This window comes from Emydura macquarii, unplaced genomic scaffold, assembly GCF_026122565.2.
Source record: "Emydura macquarii macquarii isolate MOO-44397 ecotype Brisbane River unplaced genomic scaffold, CSIRO-AGI_Emac_v2 contig_1253, whole genome shotgun sequence".
NCBI lineage: Eukaryota > Metazoa > Chordata > Testudines > Chelidae > Emydura > Emydura macquarii.
This window is the reverse complement of record NW_027131390.1, coordinates 34884519-34906244: the sequence shown is the minus strand read 5'-3', so window position 1 is coordinate 34906244 and position 21726 is coordinate 34884519. Positions and strand designations below refer to the sequence as shown.

General features: G+C 49.7%; 1 protein-coding gene across 8 annotated transcripts in view; it reads left to right on the top strand.

Annotated features, from left to right (window-relative positions):
* GABRE (gamma-aminobutyric acid type A receptor subunit epsilon) overlaps positions 1-21726 on the top strand; it is a 70234-nt gene that overhangs the window by 3849 nt on the left and 44659 nt on the right. For 4 of the 8 annotated variants that reach the window (XM_067548442.1, XM_067548437.1, XM_067548444.1 and 1 more), the window contains exons 3-5: positions 8647-8893; positions 18463-18611; positions 19268-19335. In XM_067548442.1, coding sequence (XP_067404543.1) covers positions 8838-8893; positions 18463-18611; positions 19268-19335 — 273 coding nt within the window. In that variant the 5' untranslated portion in view covers positions 8647-8837. Of the gene's footprint in view, positions 1-1497; positions 1618-2190; positions 2232-2391; positions 2408-8254; positions 8894-18462; positions 18612-19267; positions 19336-21726 lie in introns of those variants that run through there. The other 4 variants (XM_067548439.1, XM_067548441.1, XM_067548440.1 and 1 more) reach the window with 4 other exon arrangements.

Below are 21726 nucleotides of genomic sequence, written 5' to 3'. Positions count from 1 at the left end.
TGAAGCACTGGAATGGGTTACCTAGGGAGGTGGTGGATTCTCCATCTTTAGAGGTTTTTAAGCTGAGGCTTGACAAAGCCCTGGCTGGGATGATATAGCTGAGGTTAGTCCTGCTTTGAGCAGGGGGTTGGACTAGATGACCTCCTGAGATCCCTTCCAACTCTAATATTCTATGATTCTATGCAGGGAAGGGCATTTGCATTCCTATTATTTTCTGAGCGTAAAAGCTAGAGGGCACTGAGTGTGAAATAAACCCAGCTCGCAGCATCAGCGTCTCGGTGCTTCAAACTCAGGCTGGCAGCTTTGAACAACTGATGGAGGGGGGAGAAAAGTGAACGTGAAGAGAAGAGAAAGATCCATAGCATCCTGCCAAATGTCAGCATGGGCTATGGGTAAAGCAGAGCTCTCACCACACCAGCCAAGGAGGGAGGAGGTTGTGGGGGAACATGCCCCCCAAAGTTTGTGAGTGGAGGAGGATGCTGTGAGAACCTCCTTATTGAGCTTGGCTCATGACATTCACTCCTCCTGCAAGTTCAGCTGAAGGCCCAAAAGCACCGTGCTGAGCTCTGTAAGGGCTGGGTCGCAGCGGGTGAACTAGAATGTCTCTCTCCACCTAAGGGTGGGCGACACTGGGTCACTGTGCTTTTGCAAAACCCCACTCCAAAGCAGGGATAGTTCAGAGCCAGTTCTCATAGGCCCCCTCTTTGGCAGAAGGAATTCAGATTCATGACTTCTTTTAGCACAACTCTGACATACCCTGAGAGACGTCCCAGGCAATGTGGGTCTGCTCCCAAGGTAAGCTCTTTGGGGGAAGGACTGGCTTTTTCTTCTGTGTTTGTACAGCACCTAGCACAATGGATCCTGTTCTGGGGTTGCTCCTAGAGGCCACCACAGGTCCTACCAATCATGTGGTTTAAGGACTGAGGCCCCTCCAGATTTCTTAGACTTTTATCACTACTTCTAAGAGATGAAAAATCCCCTTCTCTGAACCAAAGCAAGCTGGGGACTCTCGGGAGGTTTGGAAGAAAGCAAAATGAAGAGATGCTGAAAAGACATAGCAAATATTCAAAGAAATAAACCCAGGGAGAAAAGGCTTTATGGAGTTCTGGGAAGAATTTGGCCCAAAAGACTAAATGAAAACAGAGCCAATCCCTCACCATGTGAAGAGGGGCATTTTTTGGGTTTGATTTCTCAGTTAGAAACACTGGTACAAGGTGGGGTGAATCACTTTGCTGGGGGCTTTCTCTGTTGAGAAAGGTTCAAGCTGGGAAAAACCAGATGCCCAGTCAAAGCCATATTTTCAACCCCTGCTTTTGCAACTCAGAAGAAAGGCTTTCTGATGGCTAAGAAAGCAGGGAGTTTCTATAGTCACTGCAGTGACATTGATTTACACCAGCTGAGGGTGTGAGGCCAACTAACGAAACCACACCACACCCCAGTGAAGCAGGTGGGTAAATCCTAGCATCTCCATTTTACAGATGGGAAGTTGAGATAGAAAGATAAAGTGATTTAGCCTCACAGTGCTCAAGCCAGGATGAGAATTTGGGACTATTTGATTTCCAAGATTCCTCCGGACCCCTGTAGCTGGAACAGGAAGCACATCCTGCCTGCTCTTGGGTGAGCAACCCTACCCTAGCTTTTTGTTCTCCTTACACAGAGCTCCTTGAGTTAAACCTTTGATTGCTAAGTCAAAACCTCAATAGACTTTGAGGCTTGAGAATATGCTGCTGCCAAAGACCCAGCCCAGGACAGAAAGCTGTGCTCAGTACCCAGATATGCATGCAGCTGGTAGTCACACTGGGAAAGGCAAGAGCTAAACTAGGGTGACCAGAAATCCTGTGATTAGGGGCTTTGTCTTATATAGGCAACTATTAAAGTTCCTCCCCACCCCAAGCCCGTTCTGATTTTTCACACTTGCTAGCTGGTCACCCTAAGCTCAGTTCAGAGCCAGATGAGCAGCAAAGTTGCTTACTACTGAATAAACATGACAGAGCGAGTATAGAAAGAAGTCATTGAAATCCCCACATCTCAGGACAGAAATGCCTCTGGGGATTAATAATTAGAGAGAGAAGCACTGCCTCACTAGCTCGCTACGTCCAATCCTGCCCAGGTCAGTAGCAACAGCACAGCTCCTGCGTGCCGTAATCCTGTTAGATCTCACAAGCTGAACCGGCTCCAGCTGGGCGAGCGCTTAGTTAGAAGACCTGCCCGGAAGTTTTGTTGGTGATTGGGTAAGTGGCACTCTGCTCTCTGAGTCAGTGCTGAACTGTTGTTCTGCTGCAGATGCCTTCATTTGAACGATCTAGAGCCTGAGCTTTCAGTCATTCAAGAACCCCCATGCTAGGTGCTGCACTAACCCCAAGTCCAACCAAAGGCCAGGTTTCTTAAATGAGACAAGGCAGGTGAGGTAATATCTCTTATTGGACCATCTTCTTCAGGTGAAATAAATGAGCTTTCATTCCACCTACTTCAGTTCCCCCTTAAGCGGTTCCCAAAATGTGGTACACAGGCCACCTCCCAATGGTATGTGTCCACCTGCTACTAGGGGGCTGCCCAGGAGCCGCTCCAGCTCTGGCTCCACCCCCAAGAAGCACAGCGGCTCAGCCGTTCTGTCTCCTTCCCCCCCCCCCGACACACAGCGGCTGGCCAGGAGCCTCTCCAGCATCAGCCCTGCCCCCAAGCACTGCAGTTGCCCCTCCCGGCCGTGTCCCTTCCCCCTGTCCCTACTTGTGCTACTACAGGTGGTGGTGTTTTACATTAGCGGTACACAACATGGTAGAGTCTGGGAACCACTGAGCTCTGACATAGGCCGCATGCAGTTGCAAAGCTGAAGTGTTTCACCCCAGAGAGAGCTGCATTTCAGGGATAGCTGAAGAGCTATCTTTCTCCTCTGCAAGCTTTATAGCCAGAACAGTGCGTTGGAATTCTTCAGGGAAGAAAGCTATTGCATGCATGGTCCATGGAATTATAAATATAGTCTCACCAGCTAATGGCTGTTCAATGGCCTGTGTGATAAAATAAGAGAGAGACTGAGAAATGAGTAAGTATTCTAAGACCAGCTAGTGCACAAATGTCCACAGCACAAAATCACCACCACAACTGGCAGCAATCTTGTTAGCAGCCTCAACAGAAGAGCCAGACGGAATGGGCAGTGGAAATTGAACTCCCTTCACAGCCACAGAAAGCATCCCTCTGGAGCAAGGCTGAGACATGCTGGCAGGGGCCTGAGGAGGAAGCTTACTCTGCCCTTGGCTACGCTGGGTGGGTAAATAAAGTGAGAAGAGAGGGGACAGAGGAAAACAAATAGAAAGGCTGTGACAAAAGAGATGCGTTCCCATGATAGAGTAAGTGCCCTTCCATATACAACGCCCTCACTTATGAGTCCAGATTTTGGTGGGTCCATGTGTGGGTGCATGTGTTTTTCTATAGTATATAGACAATATTTTCCATACAATATATTATATCTGCAATCCCAGATATATATATATACGACTCCCTGTTGAAAATAAATGAGCATCTCAAAGAGATATTCAGACCTTTAAACTGCACGGATTTCACTCATCCCTATATAAGCCCCACAATGTTTTTTCCTTTCGAGTGTCTCCTTTCCAAGGTATATTTTTGTGTCCATCGCGGGTCTCTTCCTTTAACTTGTTTACCCCATCAGAGATGTTACCCTTTAAAGTCTGAGCAGGGGGGAATCTAGAAAAGCAAATCTGTAAACAATGGCCCCTTGATGTCCCATCCCTCTTCATTCTCCTTCAGTGACTTTCCCTGTCACATTTGGTCAGTTTACGAGTCAAAACAAAATCTTTCTACTTGTCAGCACAGTGTGCTCAACCTGGCACCTGCAAATCAAGCTTTCAAATCTTTGCTTCGGACACCATCTCCAGCCATGCTGATTGTGGAGCCAGAGCCCAGCTGGAGATGTTATTGTTGATGCATAAGCCAGGACCCAGCATCTGCCGCCATGCATTTGCCATCATGCTTTTCAGTGAGCTTGAGAGGCAGAAAAACCTGGCAATGGAGAACAAATGTCCTGAAGGAGTGAACAGCTTCTCCCATTGTATGGGCCACTTTGCACTTTAAAGAAGATGTTTGAGCTTGTGGAGGGTTCCATATTCTGCATCTCCCAAAGGACTTTACAAGGAGACACCGGGAGTCTGATTCTTCTCTGATTCACACTATTTTTACCCCAGTCACTTGAATGGGCTTGACCCCAATTTACACTGGTGTAAATGAGAGGAAGTTCTGGGGCTGAAAGTGGAGCAGTTAATCTATGAGCAGCAGCAGCCTCTCTGCATATGGAACCAGGCCATTAGAACTCGGTTTGCTCTAACAGGAGGCCAGAGCTATCCCCTGTTCTTTCCAAAATGTGCCAGAGGATACTTAGCTTCCACATTGGCTGCCAATCAAAGACCGAAAGGAGGGGTCCCATGGAACGGACAGCACCCCTCACAGTGCTTCAAGCTGACAGACAGATAATACAGAGCAGAAGCAGAGAGAGGGTGGGCAGAACACGTGCCAGCTTTCCCCAAGCATCACTGCAAGTTCACCTCAAGTCAAACCGTCAGCACCCTCTGCCGTTCCGCTTCTGGGACACAACCCAACTCTGCCAATGCCCCTCCGTCCTGACCGGCAGATATCCTCGGTCCCAGAGACCTCATTCCGCTCCATTATGCAGCCCAGTCCTGACCTGCTCTGCCAGGCCTGGCAGAATCTCTGTACAACTCTGCTAGTGCACTTCAATCCTGGCTTGCAACATCCGCTGATATTCCACCTGGGGGCTTCCACACCCACAAATCTGCCAAGGCGAGGGGCCTGATCTCTCCAGAAGAGCAGGATTCTCAGGCCTGGGGTCTGAATCTTCTCTCACACCAGTTTTCACCCCACTGAATTAGCAGAGTTACTCCTGATTAATATTGGTATCAGGCCAGACTCCATTCAGACCCTTTGCAGGCAGAAGAACAATCAGCGGAGCTAGAGGAGGAAGCCACTGCACGAGTGAACAAGACATCAGCTCTCCACCACCCTTTAGTGCAAGTGACAGATCGGAGATGAAGGTGTATTAACCTCAGCCTTCACCTTCCATACTAGCATGTAATTATCAGTGCGAAAGAGGGGGCATTAATTACCATCACCTCAGCCAAACATAAGAGCCAGCACATTGCATTTCTAATGCCTATGCATGCAGATGGGAGGCCTACCACTGGATAACAGAACAGCATGGCAGATGAAGGAAGAGGTACTGTCCAGTCTAATGTAAAGAATGCAAGTTACAAGAGGCTGGCTAGGAAATTTCACCCAGGAGACCTGGTGGAGCAAAACACGAATAATGCTTTGTCTTTCCCTAGTCCCTTCCAGCCTGGGATGTCAAAGCACTGAATGAATGCAGATGTGGACCAGCCCTGTGAAGGGGAGAAGTGGACCAGAGACTCACCCTTACCATCATATCCTGGGCTGGGATGGGAGTCAGGCTCAGGGATTCTGATGGCCAAGTCATGAATAGTACCCAAGGGCCAGTCCCGCACTCCTTGCTCTGGCAAAGTTCCCATTGTAGGCCGTGGGGGTCTGTATCTGAGCAAGCGCTGTGGGATTAAACCCCAGACTTTCTGTAGTCAGCTGAATCCCCAGGGCTCAGTGCTTCGTACACACACCGAGAACAAATCTTCCCGTTGTCTGCTTGCTGGGATTATTCCAAGGCTGCACCCCTGTGGTTCAGGGAGAAGACTTGGTACCAATCGCAATGGAGCACAGACTGAATGAAAAAGCCATGGTGCTGCTCATGAGTTCTAGCTGCCAGCACGCTTCAGCTCACAGACCTTCTCTGGAGTTTAAAGAGCCCTTTTTACCTCCCACTCTCTGTAGCTTTGATCTGCATTATTTACTCTGATGCTACCTTCCTATGGGCCCCATCAGCTCATCGCAGGCTTCTGTGACCATGCTAACAAAACCGTCATACACAGCTACTTAATACACGTAAATTCCCTCTTGGCGCTCCAACGAGTGCAGCTGCGCTCCTGTGGTTTATGATGGGTTGTCGAATCTCACGCTTCAGGGCACAAGGTGATTGCTGCAATGAGTCCTCAATGGTTGCTGCCTCGCTACCTGCTACTGACCAGCCTTGCAACATTGGCCAGGTGTGTTGCTATTATTTATTGTTTGGGTGATGGTAGAACCCCAAAATCCCATCTGAGATTAGGGCCCCATTGGGCTAGGCGCTGCACATACAGTTAAGACACTGCTTCTTGAAATCTAAACAAAGGAAGCATTGCCAGCACTTCACAGATAGTGAGGCACAGAGAAATGAAGTGATTTGCCCTGGAATTAAACCCAGTTCATATACCAGTGCCATAGCCGTAAGACCAACTTTTCCTATCCTCATGCAAGCTGTGTTCAGGCCTTTTTACCTTTGGCTCAGCAGAACGAGCCACTTCCAGAGACAGGATGGTGAGGTGATGGCCAATAACCTGCTCTTGAACATTAAGAATAATACTCTCCTCAGTGTCTCTCATTCAAAGATCTCAAAACTCTTTGAAAAGGTGAACATGTATTATCCCCATTTAAGAGACGGGACCACTGAGTCACAGCAGTGAAATGACTTGCCTAATGCCCCACGGTCAATCAGCGGCAGAGCTGGGATCAGACCACAGCTCTCCTGTTGCTGGCATGAAGCAGCACTATCTCCGTGTATGGCAAATCCCCAACAGAATGCACAAGTCGGTTGTTATTATTTATTATTATTATTATTATAGTAGTGCTTAGGAATCATAGTCCTGGACAAGATCCCACTGTGCTAGGTGCTGTACAAACACAGAACAAAACATGGATCCTGCCCCCGAGAGTTTACAATCTCAGGGTACGTCTATACTTTGACCTGGAGGTGTAATTCCCAGCTGAAGGAGACATACTGGTGCTGGCTCTGACTGAGCTAGTGTGTTTAAAAACAGAAGGGTAGCCATAGTGGGAGGGGCTAACCACCCAACCCAGGGTATGTACTGAAGGTCTTGGAGGGATCACACTCAGGGTGGCTAGCCCCTGCCACTTGCACCAACGCCTGCGATTACACCTCTAGTTTTAACACAGAGCTAACACGGGCATGTCTCCTTGAGCTGGGAATCACACCCCCAGCTCGAAATGGAGACTGACCTTACGTATAAAACAAGAGACCACAGACAGATGCAGACGAGCAGCCAGGGGGAGTGTACGGAAACCATGCGACAGTATTGGTCGGCGTGCCAGGCAGCCGCCTCAGCACAGCAGCATTCTAACCGTGGTCAGGTTTGTGTTTGCATCCTGGCAAAGGAGAGTTTTCAGAAGGGATGTGGTATGAGATCCAGTTGCCTGGGCTGCTCAGGGAGGCCGAGGGCAAAAGCTGGGGTGAAGGATCCCAACTCTGCAAGAAATGCCCACTGCACTTAAGCGGAAATCCAGTGCATGAACTCCTGCGAGTTGGGGCCCTGGCTGTTTTGGGGCAGGCAGACACTAGCCCTGGACATAGCCCAGGGGCAAGGCTCTGCACCGAGGGCTCACCCCGCAGAGGTGGCAGCGATGGGATATGCTTTCTAGCGCGCCGGCACCCATCGTAAGCTGGGCCGTGTCTGTGAAAGGTGAGTCCCAAGGGCGCCTCCTCCTGGCCGAGCTGCGCCTCGCTCAGCATTGCTGGCATTGGCTTCTTGCGCCGGTTTGGTTAGCGACAGCCTCGCTTCCCAGCTTTTAAAATATATATATATATATGTTGTGTGCGCTTTTAAGCTCAAATGTGACTAACGAGCGACAACCTTGTCATGTCTTGTTACGTGAGGGAGGAGAGCGAGATCTTTACACAAGTTAATGAATTCCAATTTTCTCCTTCCCAAAAGCTCCCACTTGATACCGCGGTGACACACAAATATGCATTTCCCTTTGATTTTTGGGTACGTCCTTTGTCAGCAGAGCAACTTGAACCTTTCTGCTTTTTCCCTTTAAGAAAGGAGCCAGAAGAAGCTGTTAACCCTTGCCCTGCTGGGAAGGAGGAGCCCTCCAGAACCCATTGCACTCAAAGGGAGGGAGCTAGGACCCTGAGTGAGAACCAGGAGCATCTCTCTTCCCTGTCTGTCTCCCTCTCCCTCTCCCTGCTCCTTTACTGCCAGGAGTAGGCTAAGCAATGCCCAACTTTACCCTTCTTTCCAAAAGGGTCGGAAAGGAAGGATTAAAATCAAGAGGGAGGGAGGGAGCGTTTGGGAGGGGTGAGGAGAGAAGCACAGAAGGAAGAAATAGAGAGAGGCAGAGGAAAAGGTGGGGGGGACAGAGAGAGAAGAGGATTTCATTATTCTAGCCTGCAATAGCAACCGGTGGGGCTTGTGGTGCGTACACACACACAGCCCTCTCTGCACCTGTCTGCTGGGCAGAGGCACAGCTAGTGTGCTGGGAGAAAGGAGAAGAGGGGAAACCCTTCCATAAAGAACGTGGACATTGGGAATTCAATAATAAAGCAACAGCGAATGGAAGAAAATCCTCTAAACTTGCTGGAGGGCAAGGAGACTCAAAGGCACCAGGCTTGGCTCTCCTGCTCCTTCTGAATTTGGATTCTCCTGGGTGGCTTCTCCCCCACCCCCAGCCCCACTTTTTTGTTGTTGTTGTTGTGTTTTCTTTCCCGGACCCCAGAGACTCCAGCTGCAGCACATCTGGACAGAGCTGGCCATCCTTTGGGGCTGACTGGGGAAGGAGAGAGGAGAGCACACTGGCCTCCCTGCAAATTGGATAGGATCTGCCAAACTGCAACCACGCCAGCCCGAGCTGCCTCTCTTTATGTGGACACTGCGCTTCCCTGGGATCGTCTGGATCGTGTGTTTAAGATGTCTGGGAAAGTTTTCCTGATGTACTTGACAATCTATCCTGCCCTACAGATAAGGTGAGAACCCTGATTTCTGCTAATGTACCTTCCTCAACCTCAAAGAGATGCTGGAATTGACAGCAGCCCTGTCACCCACTCCCTGGCATCCTGCCTGCTCCTAATGAGCCCTGCTGTATTTTGTAGGCAGTGTCGCTTGTCTAGTCCAAGCTCAGTCCATTCTGCCTTTGTTTCACATGCCAGGCAGGGTTGGAAGCTTGGAAAGGAAAGGATCCTTATGGGACCTTTGAGGCTGAGCCACCGGGGAAGGGACTAAAAGCTTGTTAAACATAGAGGCTTGGCGTGGTGAGCAATTAACCAGGGATGCTCCCTGTCCCTATACATAGGGCAAGGCAGTCAGGGATACCTGCGTTCTCTTTGGTTTCTGTCACTGACCTGCTGGGTGACCTTGGACAAGTCCCTTCTCCTCTGGGGCCCTCACTGCTCTCCTCTGTACAATGGGGGTGTTACAGCTTGCAGAGACGCTGCCCGTCTTTGGTAACAGCTATTAACCACTTTGGGAAGCTCAGGTGGAAGGGGCCAAGTATTGTTTTTCCATGAGGAACAGCACGTCCCCCTTCCTCAGTTCACGAGTCAGAGGAGAGGGGCCAGAAGTGCAGTGGGGAGGGAGGAGATAGTCCCTGTCTGTGCTCGGAGGTGGCCCGGAGTAATCTTGACAAAGCCACAGTGGGCTTTCTCATCTGTTTACTGGCGTTGACTTCCAGTGAGGGTGGAAATTGCCTCTGTAGCCAGACATGGCGTTTCCGGCTCCCCCAAACCAACATACTGCGTCTGCTCGTCCCATTTGCTCTTACCGTTCCCTCAGCACCCTGCCACATGTGCCTCCATGAACCTGCCACTGCTTAGAACCACAGGCAAACCGAGAACTCCCATCCTGGTTCCATCAGCCTGCTCTCGCCCCCTGCACTTACGTTGCTGAGAGGTTTTTGGGATGATTTCTGAAGAAAGCCCATTGCCTTGGTCCCATATTCAACGCAGAGGACTGGAAGTCAGGAGATCTGGGTTAGGGCAACAAAATGACAGATGAAATTAAAGGCTGATAAATGCAAAGTAATGCACATTGGAAAACATATTCCCAACTATACATACAAAATGATGGGGTCAAAAATAGCTGTTACCACTCAAGAAATAGATCGTGGAATCTTCATGGATAGTTCTCTGAAAACCTCTGCTCAATGCGCAGCACCAGTCAGAAATGTTAGGAACCATTAGGAAAGAGAGAGAAAATGTGACAGAAAATACCATAATGTCCCTATATAAATCCATGGTCGCCCACACCTTGAATCTGGTCAAACCATCTCCAAAAAGATATGTTAGAACTGGAAAAAGTACAGAGAAAAGCAACAAAAATGATTAGGGGTATGGAACAACTTCCATACGAGGAGAGATTTAAAAGATTGGGACTGTTCAGCTTGGAAAAGAGACAACTGAAGGGGATCTGACAGAGGTCTATAAAATCATAATTGGTGTGGAGAAAGTGAATAAGGAAGTGTTATTCACCCCTTCACATAACAGAAGAACCCAATGAAATTGATAGGCAGCAGGTTTAAAACTATCAAAAGGAAGTACTTCACACAACACACGGGTAACCTGTGGAACTTGTTTCCAGGGGATGTTGTGAAGGCCAAAAGTATAACTGGCTTCAAAAAAGAGTTAAGTTCATGAAGGATAGGTCCATCAATGGCTATTAGCCAAGATGGTCAGGGACACAACCATGCTCTGCGTAGCCCTAAACCTCTGACTGCCAGAAGCTGGGACTGGGTGACGGGATGGATTACTTAATACGTTGCCATGATCTGTTCATTCCCTCTGAAGCCGGTATCAGAAGACAGGATACTGGGCTAGATGGACCCAGTGTCTGAGCCAATGTGGCCATTCTTATGTTCCATTCCCAGCTCGACTGACTCACTGACCCTGAACAAGTCACATCATATTGTGCATCAGTTTCCACACCTGTGAAATGAGGATGATAATGATACTTTCTCCTCCACGGTAAAGCGCCTCGAAAGCCTTCCACAAAAGACACTGCACAAGCACATAGCAGATGCAGATTTCCCAGCATTGTCAGAGTTTTTACATTTTCCATTTTTTCTTAATTTCCTCTTTCTCTCTCTTCTGGTTTGTTTTGGCATCCAACTGATGTGTCTAGCTATTACCTAGGATGCTCAGCTGGTGTAAATCCCTTTGATTTCAGGGGACTCTTTCCTCGCAGGGAGAGAAAAACGTTTTCCTTAGATTCTTTTTGCACCCTTGTACCTCTGCTCTCCTGCAGATGCCTCATCTATGGCTGTGAGTGCTATCCATTCCCACTGACTGCAATGGGAAGGGCTCAGCACCTCACTGGAAGGCTCAGCGTCTTGTAGGACCCAGCCGCAAATGCACACAGGTCAAGGAGGCTATGCATTTCTGCCTGCTGCTTTTCAGTGGATCAGTGTCCACTTCCAAGAGGGCACAGATTGCCAGCATGATGGAGTGAGCACATGTGTCCAGTGTGCAAGGTGGCCAGCCATGAACAGAAAGCACCCAGGGCATCCCTGGATGGGCACCCAAGGGCTGCAGACCAGAGTGAGGAAGAAGGGAGGGAGGGAGCATTCAGCTCTGTCAAACCCTACAGGTCGGCATGTCCCTGTTGTTTCCTCAGCCCTGGATGTCTGTTTCAGTGGAAGCTCCAGTGGCAATGTGTGGGGCGGCTGGAACTCTGTAAAGCTTTTCTGTAAACAGCGACGAAAGCCCCGAGCGCAGGGTTTTCAAGTTTTTACTGTTCCTAACCCTGCTGGTGAGCTTAATGGCTGGATCGGGGAAAAGAACATGTTGTCAGCAGATCATTACCCCCCGGGCTCGGGGGGAAAGGGATTTTACTGGCTGAAGCTAATTGGCAGAATAAGCCGACTTAAAGCCGACCAAATCCCATTACAAATGCAGTCTGGGGCTGGCAGCATGAATTCTGAGACAAGTATGCTGGTGTGCCGATCCTCCGGAATGCCAGGGCCGGGCACCTGAACCCCAGTGCATTTGCACTAGTGTGTGGATCTTCATGAACTTCAGTGCAATTGCACTAAGGTGCAGATCCTACTGACCTCTGAGGCTGGGGGCATGAATCCTGGGGCTCTTGCACTATTAGATGGATCCTTCTGATTTATACAGCTGGGAATAGGAACCCTGGCACTGCAAGTGGTTCCTGCCGAGCTGTCTAACATCGCCATAGTACTGGGGTGCTAAGGCTGAGTGTGAAATTCCTTGCAATAGTATATTCATTTGTGGACCTTCCTGTGCCCTGAGACTCAGAATGCGGCAGCAGTGTTCTGCTTTCTGGTCCCGGCACCTCCAGGAAGCGATTTGCTCACTGAGTTGGAGGTAGGAAGTGAGCCAGTCACGGCAGGGTTGTTTGGAGGTTTTAACACCTCTAAGGGGAGAAACACCACCCCATCAATTGGCCCGTCTCCCCACCTCCCATTCGTCTGAGAGACGCAAGTGTTCTCCAGCAAGCCCTCGCCCACTCCTAAACAGCTCTAAGCTAAGAATGGAGCTTGTGGGGCAGGAGAATGTGGCTGCTGGGGGGAGGAGGGGAGTGAGATTTGCCAGCTTCCCAGCCCAGGTTCACCGGATTTTCATGGTGATGGCTTGTGACTCTGGCACACTTGGTGCCCTGGCTCGATCCAAGTGCGGCTGAGCCTGGAAGTGGCTAGTTGGTGGAGCTATTACTGATTCATGCCACCTCTCCGCCCAGCATAAGCTGCAGTAACGAATCCCCTGGCACTAGCTGGATCTTTTGTGTTCAGCTATTTCCGCATTCCCCAGACCATCCGCCCAGCAAAGGCCTCTAACTTGTTGTCCTTTACTAGGGCAGACCCCCAGCTGTGTAAATCGAGACTGAAGGTGACGCAGTGACGGCACATCGCACCAGCTGTGGATCTGTTTAGTTTAGTACGGCACCAAATTTACCTCTGAGGCAAGGGGGCTCCTGCAGCTGGACCTTTGCTTGTAGGCAATAAAGGTGATGAATGTGCAGTGGGCTGAGTCACGGATTTCCCTTTGAGATGGTGCAGATTCGAGGCCATCCAAAGCCAGATCAGGACTTGAACTTATGCAGCGGGCTGAGCTGTGTGAATCCAGGGTGTTATGTTGGCCCATCTTTGGGGAGATCAGTGTTGGTGGTGGTTAAGGAGCTTCTGCTTCTCCTGAAGGGCTGCTCAGGCTGCATGGTATCTGAGATGGCAGACCTCTCCTCCAGAGATGCCTACCTAAGATGCCACCTCAGAGAACCTGCCCCTGAGTGAGGTCCCCTTCTCGGGGGGATCCTCCATTGCCTGCATGTCAGAGCCCACCAAGAGATCATCTGGACACATTCAACAAAAGCTTTGTGCACCACCACAGGGCACCACATACCTGGGGTAATATTGTGCAGGGGCCCTGATTCAAGGTGTCCCCTATGGGTTGGGCTAATACTAGCCAGACTGCTTATTTCCTGCTCTCTGCCCATGTTTGAATGTACAGAGACTTTTACCCTGCCTGGCACAGACACTTGGTGGCACTGTTATGTGTGGTAGACACTGGAGAATTCGGTGCATGATATTTTCATTATCATAGAATAGAATCATAGAGTTGGAAGGGACCTCAGGAGGTCATCTAGTCCAGACCCCTGCTCAAAGCAGGACTAACCAGGACTAACCTCAGCTAAATAATCCCAGTCAGGGCTTTGTCAAGCCACAGCTTAAAAACCTCTAAAGATGGAGATTCCACCACCTCCCTAGGTAACCCATTCCAGTGCTTCACCACCCCCCTAGTGAAAAACTTTTTCCTAATGTCCAACCTAGACCTCCCCCACTGCAACTTGAGACAGTTGCTCCTTGTTCTGTCATCTGCCACCACTGAGAACAGCCTAGCTCCATCCTCCCTGGAACCCCCTTTCAGGTAGTTAAAGGCTGCTATCAAATCCCCCCCTCATTCTTCTCTTCTGCAGACTAACCAAGCCTAGTTCCTTCAGTCTCTCCTCATAAGTCTTGTGCTCCAGCCCCCTAATCATTTTTGTTGCCCTCCACTGAACTCTCTCCAACTTCTGGACACAATACTCTAAATGTGGCCTCACCAATGCCGAATAGAGGGGAATAATCACTTCCTGCAATCTGCTGGCATTGCTCCTATTAATGCAGCCCAATATGCTATTAGCCTTCTTGGCAACCAGGGCACACTGCTGACTCCTATCCAGCTTCTTATCCACTGTTACCCCCAGGTCCTTTTCTGCAGAACTGCTGCCTAGCTCATCGGTCCCCAGTCTGTAGCTGTGCATGGGATTCTTCTGTCCTAAGTGCAGGACTCTACACTTGTCCTTGTTGAACCTCATCAGATTTCTTTTGGCCCAATCCTCCAGTTTGTTTAGGTCCTTCTGTATCCTATCCCTACCTTCCAGGGTATCTACCACTCCCTCTAGCTTAGTGTCATCTGCAAACTTGCTGAGGGTGCAATCTACCCCATCCTCCAGATCATTGATGAAGATGTTGAACAAAACCGGCCCCAGGACCGACCCTTGGGGCACTCCGCTTGTGACCGGCTACCAGCTAGACATGGAGCCATTGATCACTACCCGTTGAGCCCTATGGGAAGACCCTTCCCATACATGGGAAGCCCCTTCCCCCCACCCATTAGATCCCTCCACAGGTAAATATCCAAGTGTGGGATAATGATCACCCGTGGACACCTAGTATTTCTACGCTGCAGTGTAAGCTAAGTGTTCAGATTCAGCCTCAGGTCTAACCCCCTTCCATCTACACACAAATCACTCTAACCCAGGGCTCGGCCCCAGGGTTCCAGGACCTCATGGGGATGGAGGGTCCAAGCCTGAGTCAAGCCGGGAGCCAGGGTTCAAGCCCTACTGCACTGCAGCATAGACGCAGCCCCTCTGGACTTGTGCTCTGAGAGTCCGCCAAAACTATCCCACATTCCCGCAGACTGGCTTTCTTTGTCCTCTGGACAGTGAAGTTTGGTAGACAGTCCAATTCCCCCCCCCCCCCCCCTTCATTCGACCTGCAAAAGAATATTCTTTTGTTTTTGGTTTTGTTATTTCGTTTCATTTTTGGGTGGGTTTTTTTGTTGGGTTTTTTTTTTACCCTTTTGCCCACTTGCTTGTTTAAATGACTCTTACGAAGCTCCTAAATGAAAAGCTGAAATGAAACATTCTGATCTGAGGTGGGGGAGGATCTTTTTAAAAAAAAATTTTGGCCAAAACTATTTGCTGAATTTGACCCAAATTTATGACCCAAAACTGCATGTTTCAGTGAATAAACGATTGGTCTGAAAACTTTTGCCCAGCTGTGCACCTGTAGTTTAGATTTGAAAGCGAGAAGTACTAGGCACAAAACCATGAGACAGGGACAGGCCGGCTCGGGGGACTGAAAATGGGTTGCTGAGTCTCACACCTCTCTGTTGTCAGCTTAAAGCCAGCCTGGCTCAGCAGTGACAATGTATCTACATCTACAGCATCAGTCTGGTTCCCAGTGAGCAGGTATCCTCATCACAGAAATGTCCTCATTCACATTTGATGCTAAATGCTAATCCCAACAGCACTGATTGCACAATGGGACTCAAGGTTGGGGCCCACTGGATGTCCGTGTGTGCGGAAGCTTGCTCTGTCACCCCGCCCCTCCCATGACAAAAACAATACAGAGCACACACACATATATGGTGCTATGAATTTGTAGTAGCTCTCAACATACTTTATAAAGGTGCTGAAGTAACTTCATCCATCTTTTGTAGGTGGGGAAACTGAGGCATGGGGGTTAAATGGCATAGCCAAGGTCACTGAGAAGGCCATGGTAGGAACAGAATGCAGGTCTCCCGACTCCCAGTCACCTCTTTGCTGGACTGCATCCCACTGCATACCGGCTGGGACTAGAATTTTTGGAGGGGCTCAGCTTCTCTAACTGAGGCTGGCTCAGTTAATTGGGCGCTGAGCCGTTGAAAATCTGGCCTGAAGCTCTTTGGGATATCTGGCCCCACAAGCTGAAATGGAGGATATGATTGTTCAGGCGCGGTCTGTCCCCTTTCATGTGCCCTTCAACCTCAACATAGCAACAGTCTGCATGAGAAAAGCGAAATTAGGAATCACCGACACCACGTCCTTGTACAATAATGTCAAGCATTGCCCAGGGAAGGGGATGTGTCTGCCTCCATCCATGAACAAGAGTGCATCTGATTGCTGTCACACATGCCACATGGTCACGGGCGCAGGGCAGGGAGCAACTGTATCATTACAGTGTGTGCCATACCAGGGGGTTTCCTCACCAGGTATCTGACAGCCACGGTGCCCGCCCAGCTCATGGCTGAGCTGTGACTGCTTTAGTGTGCTCACCTGCTTCCCAGCTGCGTTGCCATGCTGAGAGGTAAGTGATTTGACATTTTAATGAGCTGACAGGAGGAGCATGGACGAATCTTGCCCCTGCGTCTGCAGGAGACATACGGGGGCTGGATTGTACCTGTCACAAGTTGCCAGCCAGAATTGCTTGGGCAGGAGAAGACATATCCTCAGGTCCAGGGAACATCCACTGGATGTTCCTGATTGCTAAACGTTTGCTGTGTGACATTTCCATTAGCAGACGTGCGTGTGGCTCAGTGCACTGACAGTCTTCTGTCTTCCTATTTGCTCTGTCTCTGCAGTAGCAGTTGGGCATCAATTACTACATCTTCCCGGCCTGAGGTGGTAGGATTTGGGATGAGGGGACCTGGAAATAGGGGGCTGGGAAAGGTGGTGGTAGATCCACACCCCATCCCAACCCAAATACACACACGCGCCCTCCTTCCCAATATTTTTGTCACAACCTGGCAATGGTGCGTATCAACTTTCCTATTGCAACAATCTCCATCCTTTGATTCTTCCTATTAGGCGTGTGTACAAGGCAAACTGCAGCATCAAATACAACCTAGTCCCATCGCTACCTATGCTTAGATCGGAAAGTGAATCCCACCAAAGTTTCACAAGACTCCTTTACCCTAATCAATCAGCCAGGAAGCTGATGTGTAAATAGCTAAAATACAGAGGCAGGCAGGCAGACAGCTAAATGGGTCTGATCCTATGATAACAGAAACACCTCCACATCTGAATGCACCGGAAAGGCAGCATTTCAGACAGGTTGTGGAACGAGTGTTATATGGATTTTAAAACTAGGCATTCATTAACTGCAACTTCTAAAAGGAATAGTATTTCCCTTAGAGCCATTTGCTAGTCTCTGCCTCATTGCGTGTTAAAAGGAGGTCTGCATTCCCAGTGCCCCCTTCCATGTCAGCATTGCAGGGCTGCCGCTGGGGGGGAGAAGCTCTCTCCCGCACCCAGAAGAATGACGACTGACGTACATCTAGGAACCATTCTTAAAAGTCATAGCAAATGTAAAGGGGCACATGCAATGGGCAGGGAATTGCTCTGTAGTAATCCATCAGTACTGAGCTGTACTAAAGGAATGAATAGTATAAAGGACCAGGTCACTATAACTACGGGGGGTTGTTAGAACTTCTTGCCTAATTGTATTGATCTGACTAAATAGGGAGCTGTGGGGAAAGGAAAGAGGAAAGCAAACCGGTAGCTCTAGATAAAGGCACCCTAGCACCCACTTGAAAGAGGGTGGGGCAAGCTGTTAGCTTCATGGATCCTGTCTCCAACGAAGAGGCAAGCTTTTTCTGCCAGGCTGGGAAGTGAACAGCTTTTCAAGGGGACTCTCCCTGAAGCATATGGGAGAAATGGTTGGTGAGTTAAGGGACAAGACTATGCCAGCCAGGCCTCGGAGATTATGGGGGGAATCTATGGGAATCTGAGACCTAGCAGGATCCCTGCATGGAAGGTGATTAGACACCTTGTAAGTGAGACACACATGCAATCTATTTTATTCCCTTGAGAGCTGTTGTCTCTTAAATGCTTTTGTTCTAAATAAATAATACTGGGCTTTGAAAAGGCTGTTTGGTCACTGTAATAACCACTGTCAGGGCTGTTGCGGGGTACAGACTGCAGGAGCTGAGCCTAAATCAGCCCTGCTAAGGTAATCACAGGCCTGCCAACCCGGGCCTGCTCTGAGAGCGGAAGAATCATGTGGTTCCCCATGGAGCCAGGTGATGATGTGAGGCCTGAGATCTGGGACGAGACAGGCAGGGTCTGAGGTGCAGTTCTCCTTGTGACTATGACACCGGCTTCTCACTGAGGGCAGGACTGTGCTTTGCTAGGCACAGGCCGACTTTAGGGGCACAGATGTGTGGTGCAGCACTAGCAGCAAGGTAAGCTCCGGGCCATCTCTCCTTCCGCAGTTTATAAATGCCTCAAGCTGACTTTTGAAAGAAAAAGGGCACTGGTAGGAGATCCAACTCCCCTTCCTACTCCACTTTTCTCTACCCATTGCTCCGGGACATGTTTAATTCCCAGTAACAATGCTGGACAAGAGGCTGAGGTAACACCTGGAGAACCAGAGACACTCCCATGGGTGGGTGCATTCCTTTGATGCGTGGTCCTGCACTACACCTGTCGATTGCCATTTTGGTGGGTAGTCTTGGGAACCCTGGGGGTGGCTTGCTCAGTCTTTGCCTGTTTATTCCAGGACAGAAAGCATGGAGGAGTATGACTACGATTACCTCAGTGTCAATAAAACCTGGGTCCTGACCCCCAAGGCACAGGAGACGGACGCCACACACATCCTCAACTCGCTGCTGAAGAACTACGACAACAAACTGAGGCCCGACATCGGCAGTAAGTGTCCCCTCCAAATCTCTGCCTCAGCCTTTGCTGGTGGGGCTCCAGGCTTCAGGAAAGTGCTCCAGGCCCCGGAGCGCGTGACGAGGGAGAACATGCTGGCACTGGGAGCTTCCTCACGGCAGGGCCCTGTCAGCACCAGCTTGCGGGGGAGGGGGGAATCCAGTGCTGGGAACTTCCTCATGACAGTGCCCTGTCAGCACCAGTGCCCACCAGTGCCAGCAAAGGGAACACCAGCAACATGAGTTTTTCCCTGCAATCCCCATCCAGTAACAGAAATAGTCTCAAGCTACTGTTCTAGAACCCCCAGATCTTTGCACCCACGTTCCAGGTCTAGAGTTGATGGTCTCCCTGCCCTCACTGCAGGGGCTTTCAGCTTGACAGGGCATGTTGATGGATGAATGCTGGTAGATTCACTGTACCTTAAAGTCTTTAAACCATGATAAACTCAGTCAAAGGTCAAGGGTCTATTACAGGAGTGGGTGGGTGAGGTTCTGTGGCCTGCGTTGTGCAGGAGGTCAGATTAGATGATCATATTGGTCCCTTCTGATCTTAGAGACTGAGTCTATGTTTGTGTGTGCCTGTTCCCCCCTTACTCCCATGTTCCTCCCTGTATGCCCCCGGCTCACCCATGTCCTTCACTTTCTTACCAGTCAAGCCCACGTTCATTGATGTGGATATCTATGTGAACAGCATCGGGCCAGTCTCCGTCATCCAAATGGTGAGTGTTACATGCTACAGGGGCCAAGGAAGATTGCAGGGAGTGAGAACAGGGAGTTTGGGCTTTTGACTGAGCCCCTCTCCCCCCCAAACACCACCACCCCTGGAAATGCCCCCAAGTCTCTGAGTCGTGTGATGGCTTACGTGGCACTGCTACAGTGGAATCCACATTTCCTTTCCCTTCCCTTCCACTGGGGGAGAGATGCCAGGAGCCATAGCAGTGCACAGCTGATTGCTGGGACTTGGAAATCTTTGCCTGTCAGATTCTGGCTTTGCAAGCCAAAAAGAAGGCTGGTTTGGATCCAAGTGCGATGAGTTGTTCATCTCCCTCCCCACACACACCAGCCCTGAAGGGGTTAAGGTGACTTAGACAAAGGCCAATTAACCTTATAGGCTGCATCTGGAGTAGAGGCAGGGCTGCTAAGATCTAACTGATGATGAAGCCCAGCTGGGCAGGAGCAGCCTGGGCTTGTATAATGCCAGGAAGTTGAGAGCAGAAGGGGGCTGCAGGGAGAATGTGTGCAGTCACTCTCTGGGCACAGAGAGGTGGGTAGGGGGAAATCCAGCAGGGAGCCTGACCCTCACAGAAGGGGTTTACCCATAGGAGTTGTGGGAAAGAGAGCCTATGGAAGGAGGAAAAGGACGAAGCCCCAGGAAAGAGCAGCGAGGGCTGAGATGGTGCAGACATCGGCTGCCACTGATGGGGGTCCCTGGGATGGAACCTGGGCTCCCCTAGCAGCCACAGGGGAAGTGGCACATGCTGGAAACTGGCATGGAGGACTGCCTGAGATGGCGCCTGGGCAGATTGTCCGGTGGGACTTGGCAATCCCAGAAGGGGGAAATGATATAGTGACCTGGCTGGAGGGCTGAGTCAAGAAGAGAGAGCACCCCAAGTCCTGGAGAGTGAGAGAGGCCACAGGGCAAGTGAGTGATGGAAGAGGGCGCTAGACTGAACAAGACCTGTTGGTGAACAAACCCTGTTACACCAGGTTCCCCCTTCTCCAAATCCCTGCTTTGGATAAATGATCCTGCACCACAAGTAGCAGAGGATGATTTGACAGTGATGGATACTGTTGTCGTCCCGATTTCTGATGCACAAACTGGCATCTTTATGTGACAGCTTCCCCCAGCCCGGCAGGAAAGTAGGGGATAGCTCTCATGTTCAGGCCCCCTTCCTACTAGTGACCTGCCTTGACACTGCTGGGATGACAGTGTATCATGATGAGATGTTAGGCTGTGTTAAAGAGAGCAGTGTATGTCACAGGGAGATGGGAATATACACCCTGGGGATAGTTGCTATGGTAATGGAACCCTGGTGTGAAACATGGGTGCGTGCACTTGTAGGTTGCCATGTATGAGATCAGGAGAGCTCAGACTGAGCAGCGATAATTAATGTTTATATTTTAATGGTGGTACCACTTTCAGGCCCCCAACAAGAACCAGGACCCCACTGCACTAGGCCCTGCAAAAACACACAACAGAAAGATGATCCCTGCCCTAACGGGTGTAAAAGCTCACTTCAGTGATTGGAAAATGCCAAATGTTTTAATTAGAAATTTTTTTAAATGGTCCTTTTTCCCCAAAAACTTTTCATAAAATCGTTTCGTGTTTTCAGTAAAGAAGCAAACTGAAAAATGTTCAGGTTTTGAAAATAGTTATCAGTAAAACTTGGGCTGGAGGGGAAAGGGAGGGTGATTTGGAAGTAGAAAATTTCTTTGAAACCACAACCAGATGTTCTTTGGTTTAAAAAAAAAAATTGAAGTTGAAATTTTTTACCAGAATCTGGAAAACTTTCAGTTTCTGAAAAAAACAAACAATTTCAACTAAAAAAAAAATGTTCTGCAAAAGGGTTCTTTTTGGTTGCACCAGCATTGTGTGTGTGGGGGGGTTAAGTTTTGATGAAAACACGTGGGCTGTGTCTAAATCTAAGCCATAAGGTGTAGCAGTGATTGCCCCTGGGAAGTGTGTACTGCAGATGGCAGCGTGCAAGCTAGCCAGATGGGGACCTGGTTGTGTACAGCTTGAATAATGAAGATATCACCAGGAGGCTTGGGGAATGACTCCCTCTTCTAATATTCAGAGGGCCTCTTCCATTGTTTCACCTGCCTCAAGCCACGTCCCCCAGAGAAAATTATATACGGGGGTGATGAGAACACCACCCCCCTCCCTCCCGAAGGAGAATGGGAGTGCAGCAAGGGGGCTGCCATGTTGAATTTCTTAGCTGCCCTATGGCTAAGACAGACAACTGAGCCAGCACTGCCCAGCGCCGCTAGCTGTACAGTACATGCTGGAGCACAGTCATCAGTTGAGAGGGACTTAGAGCCATGCGAGGGTTATGAGGTGGGATGAGATCACAGTAACAAATCATTGCTCAATATTGCTGCCACTACCT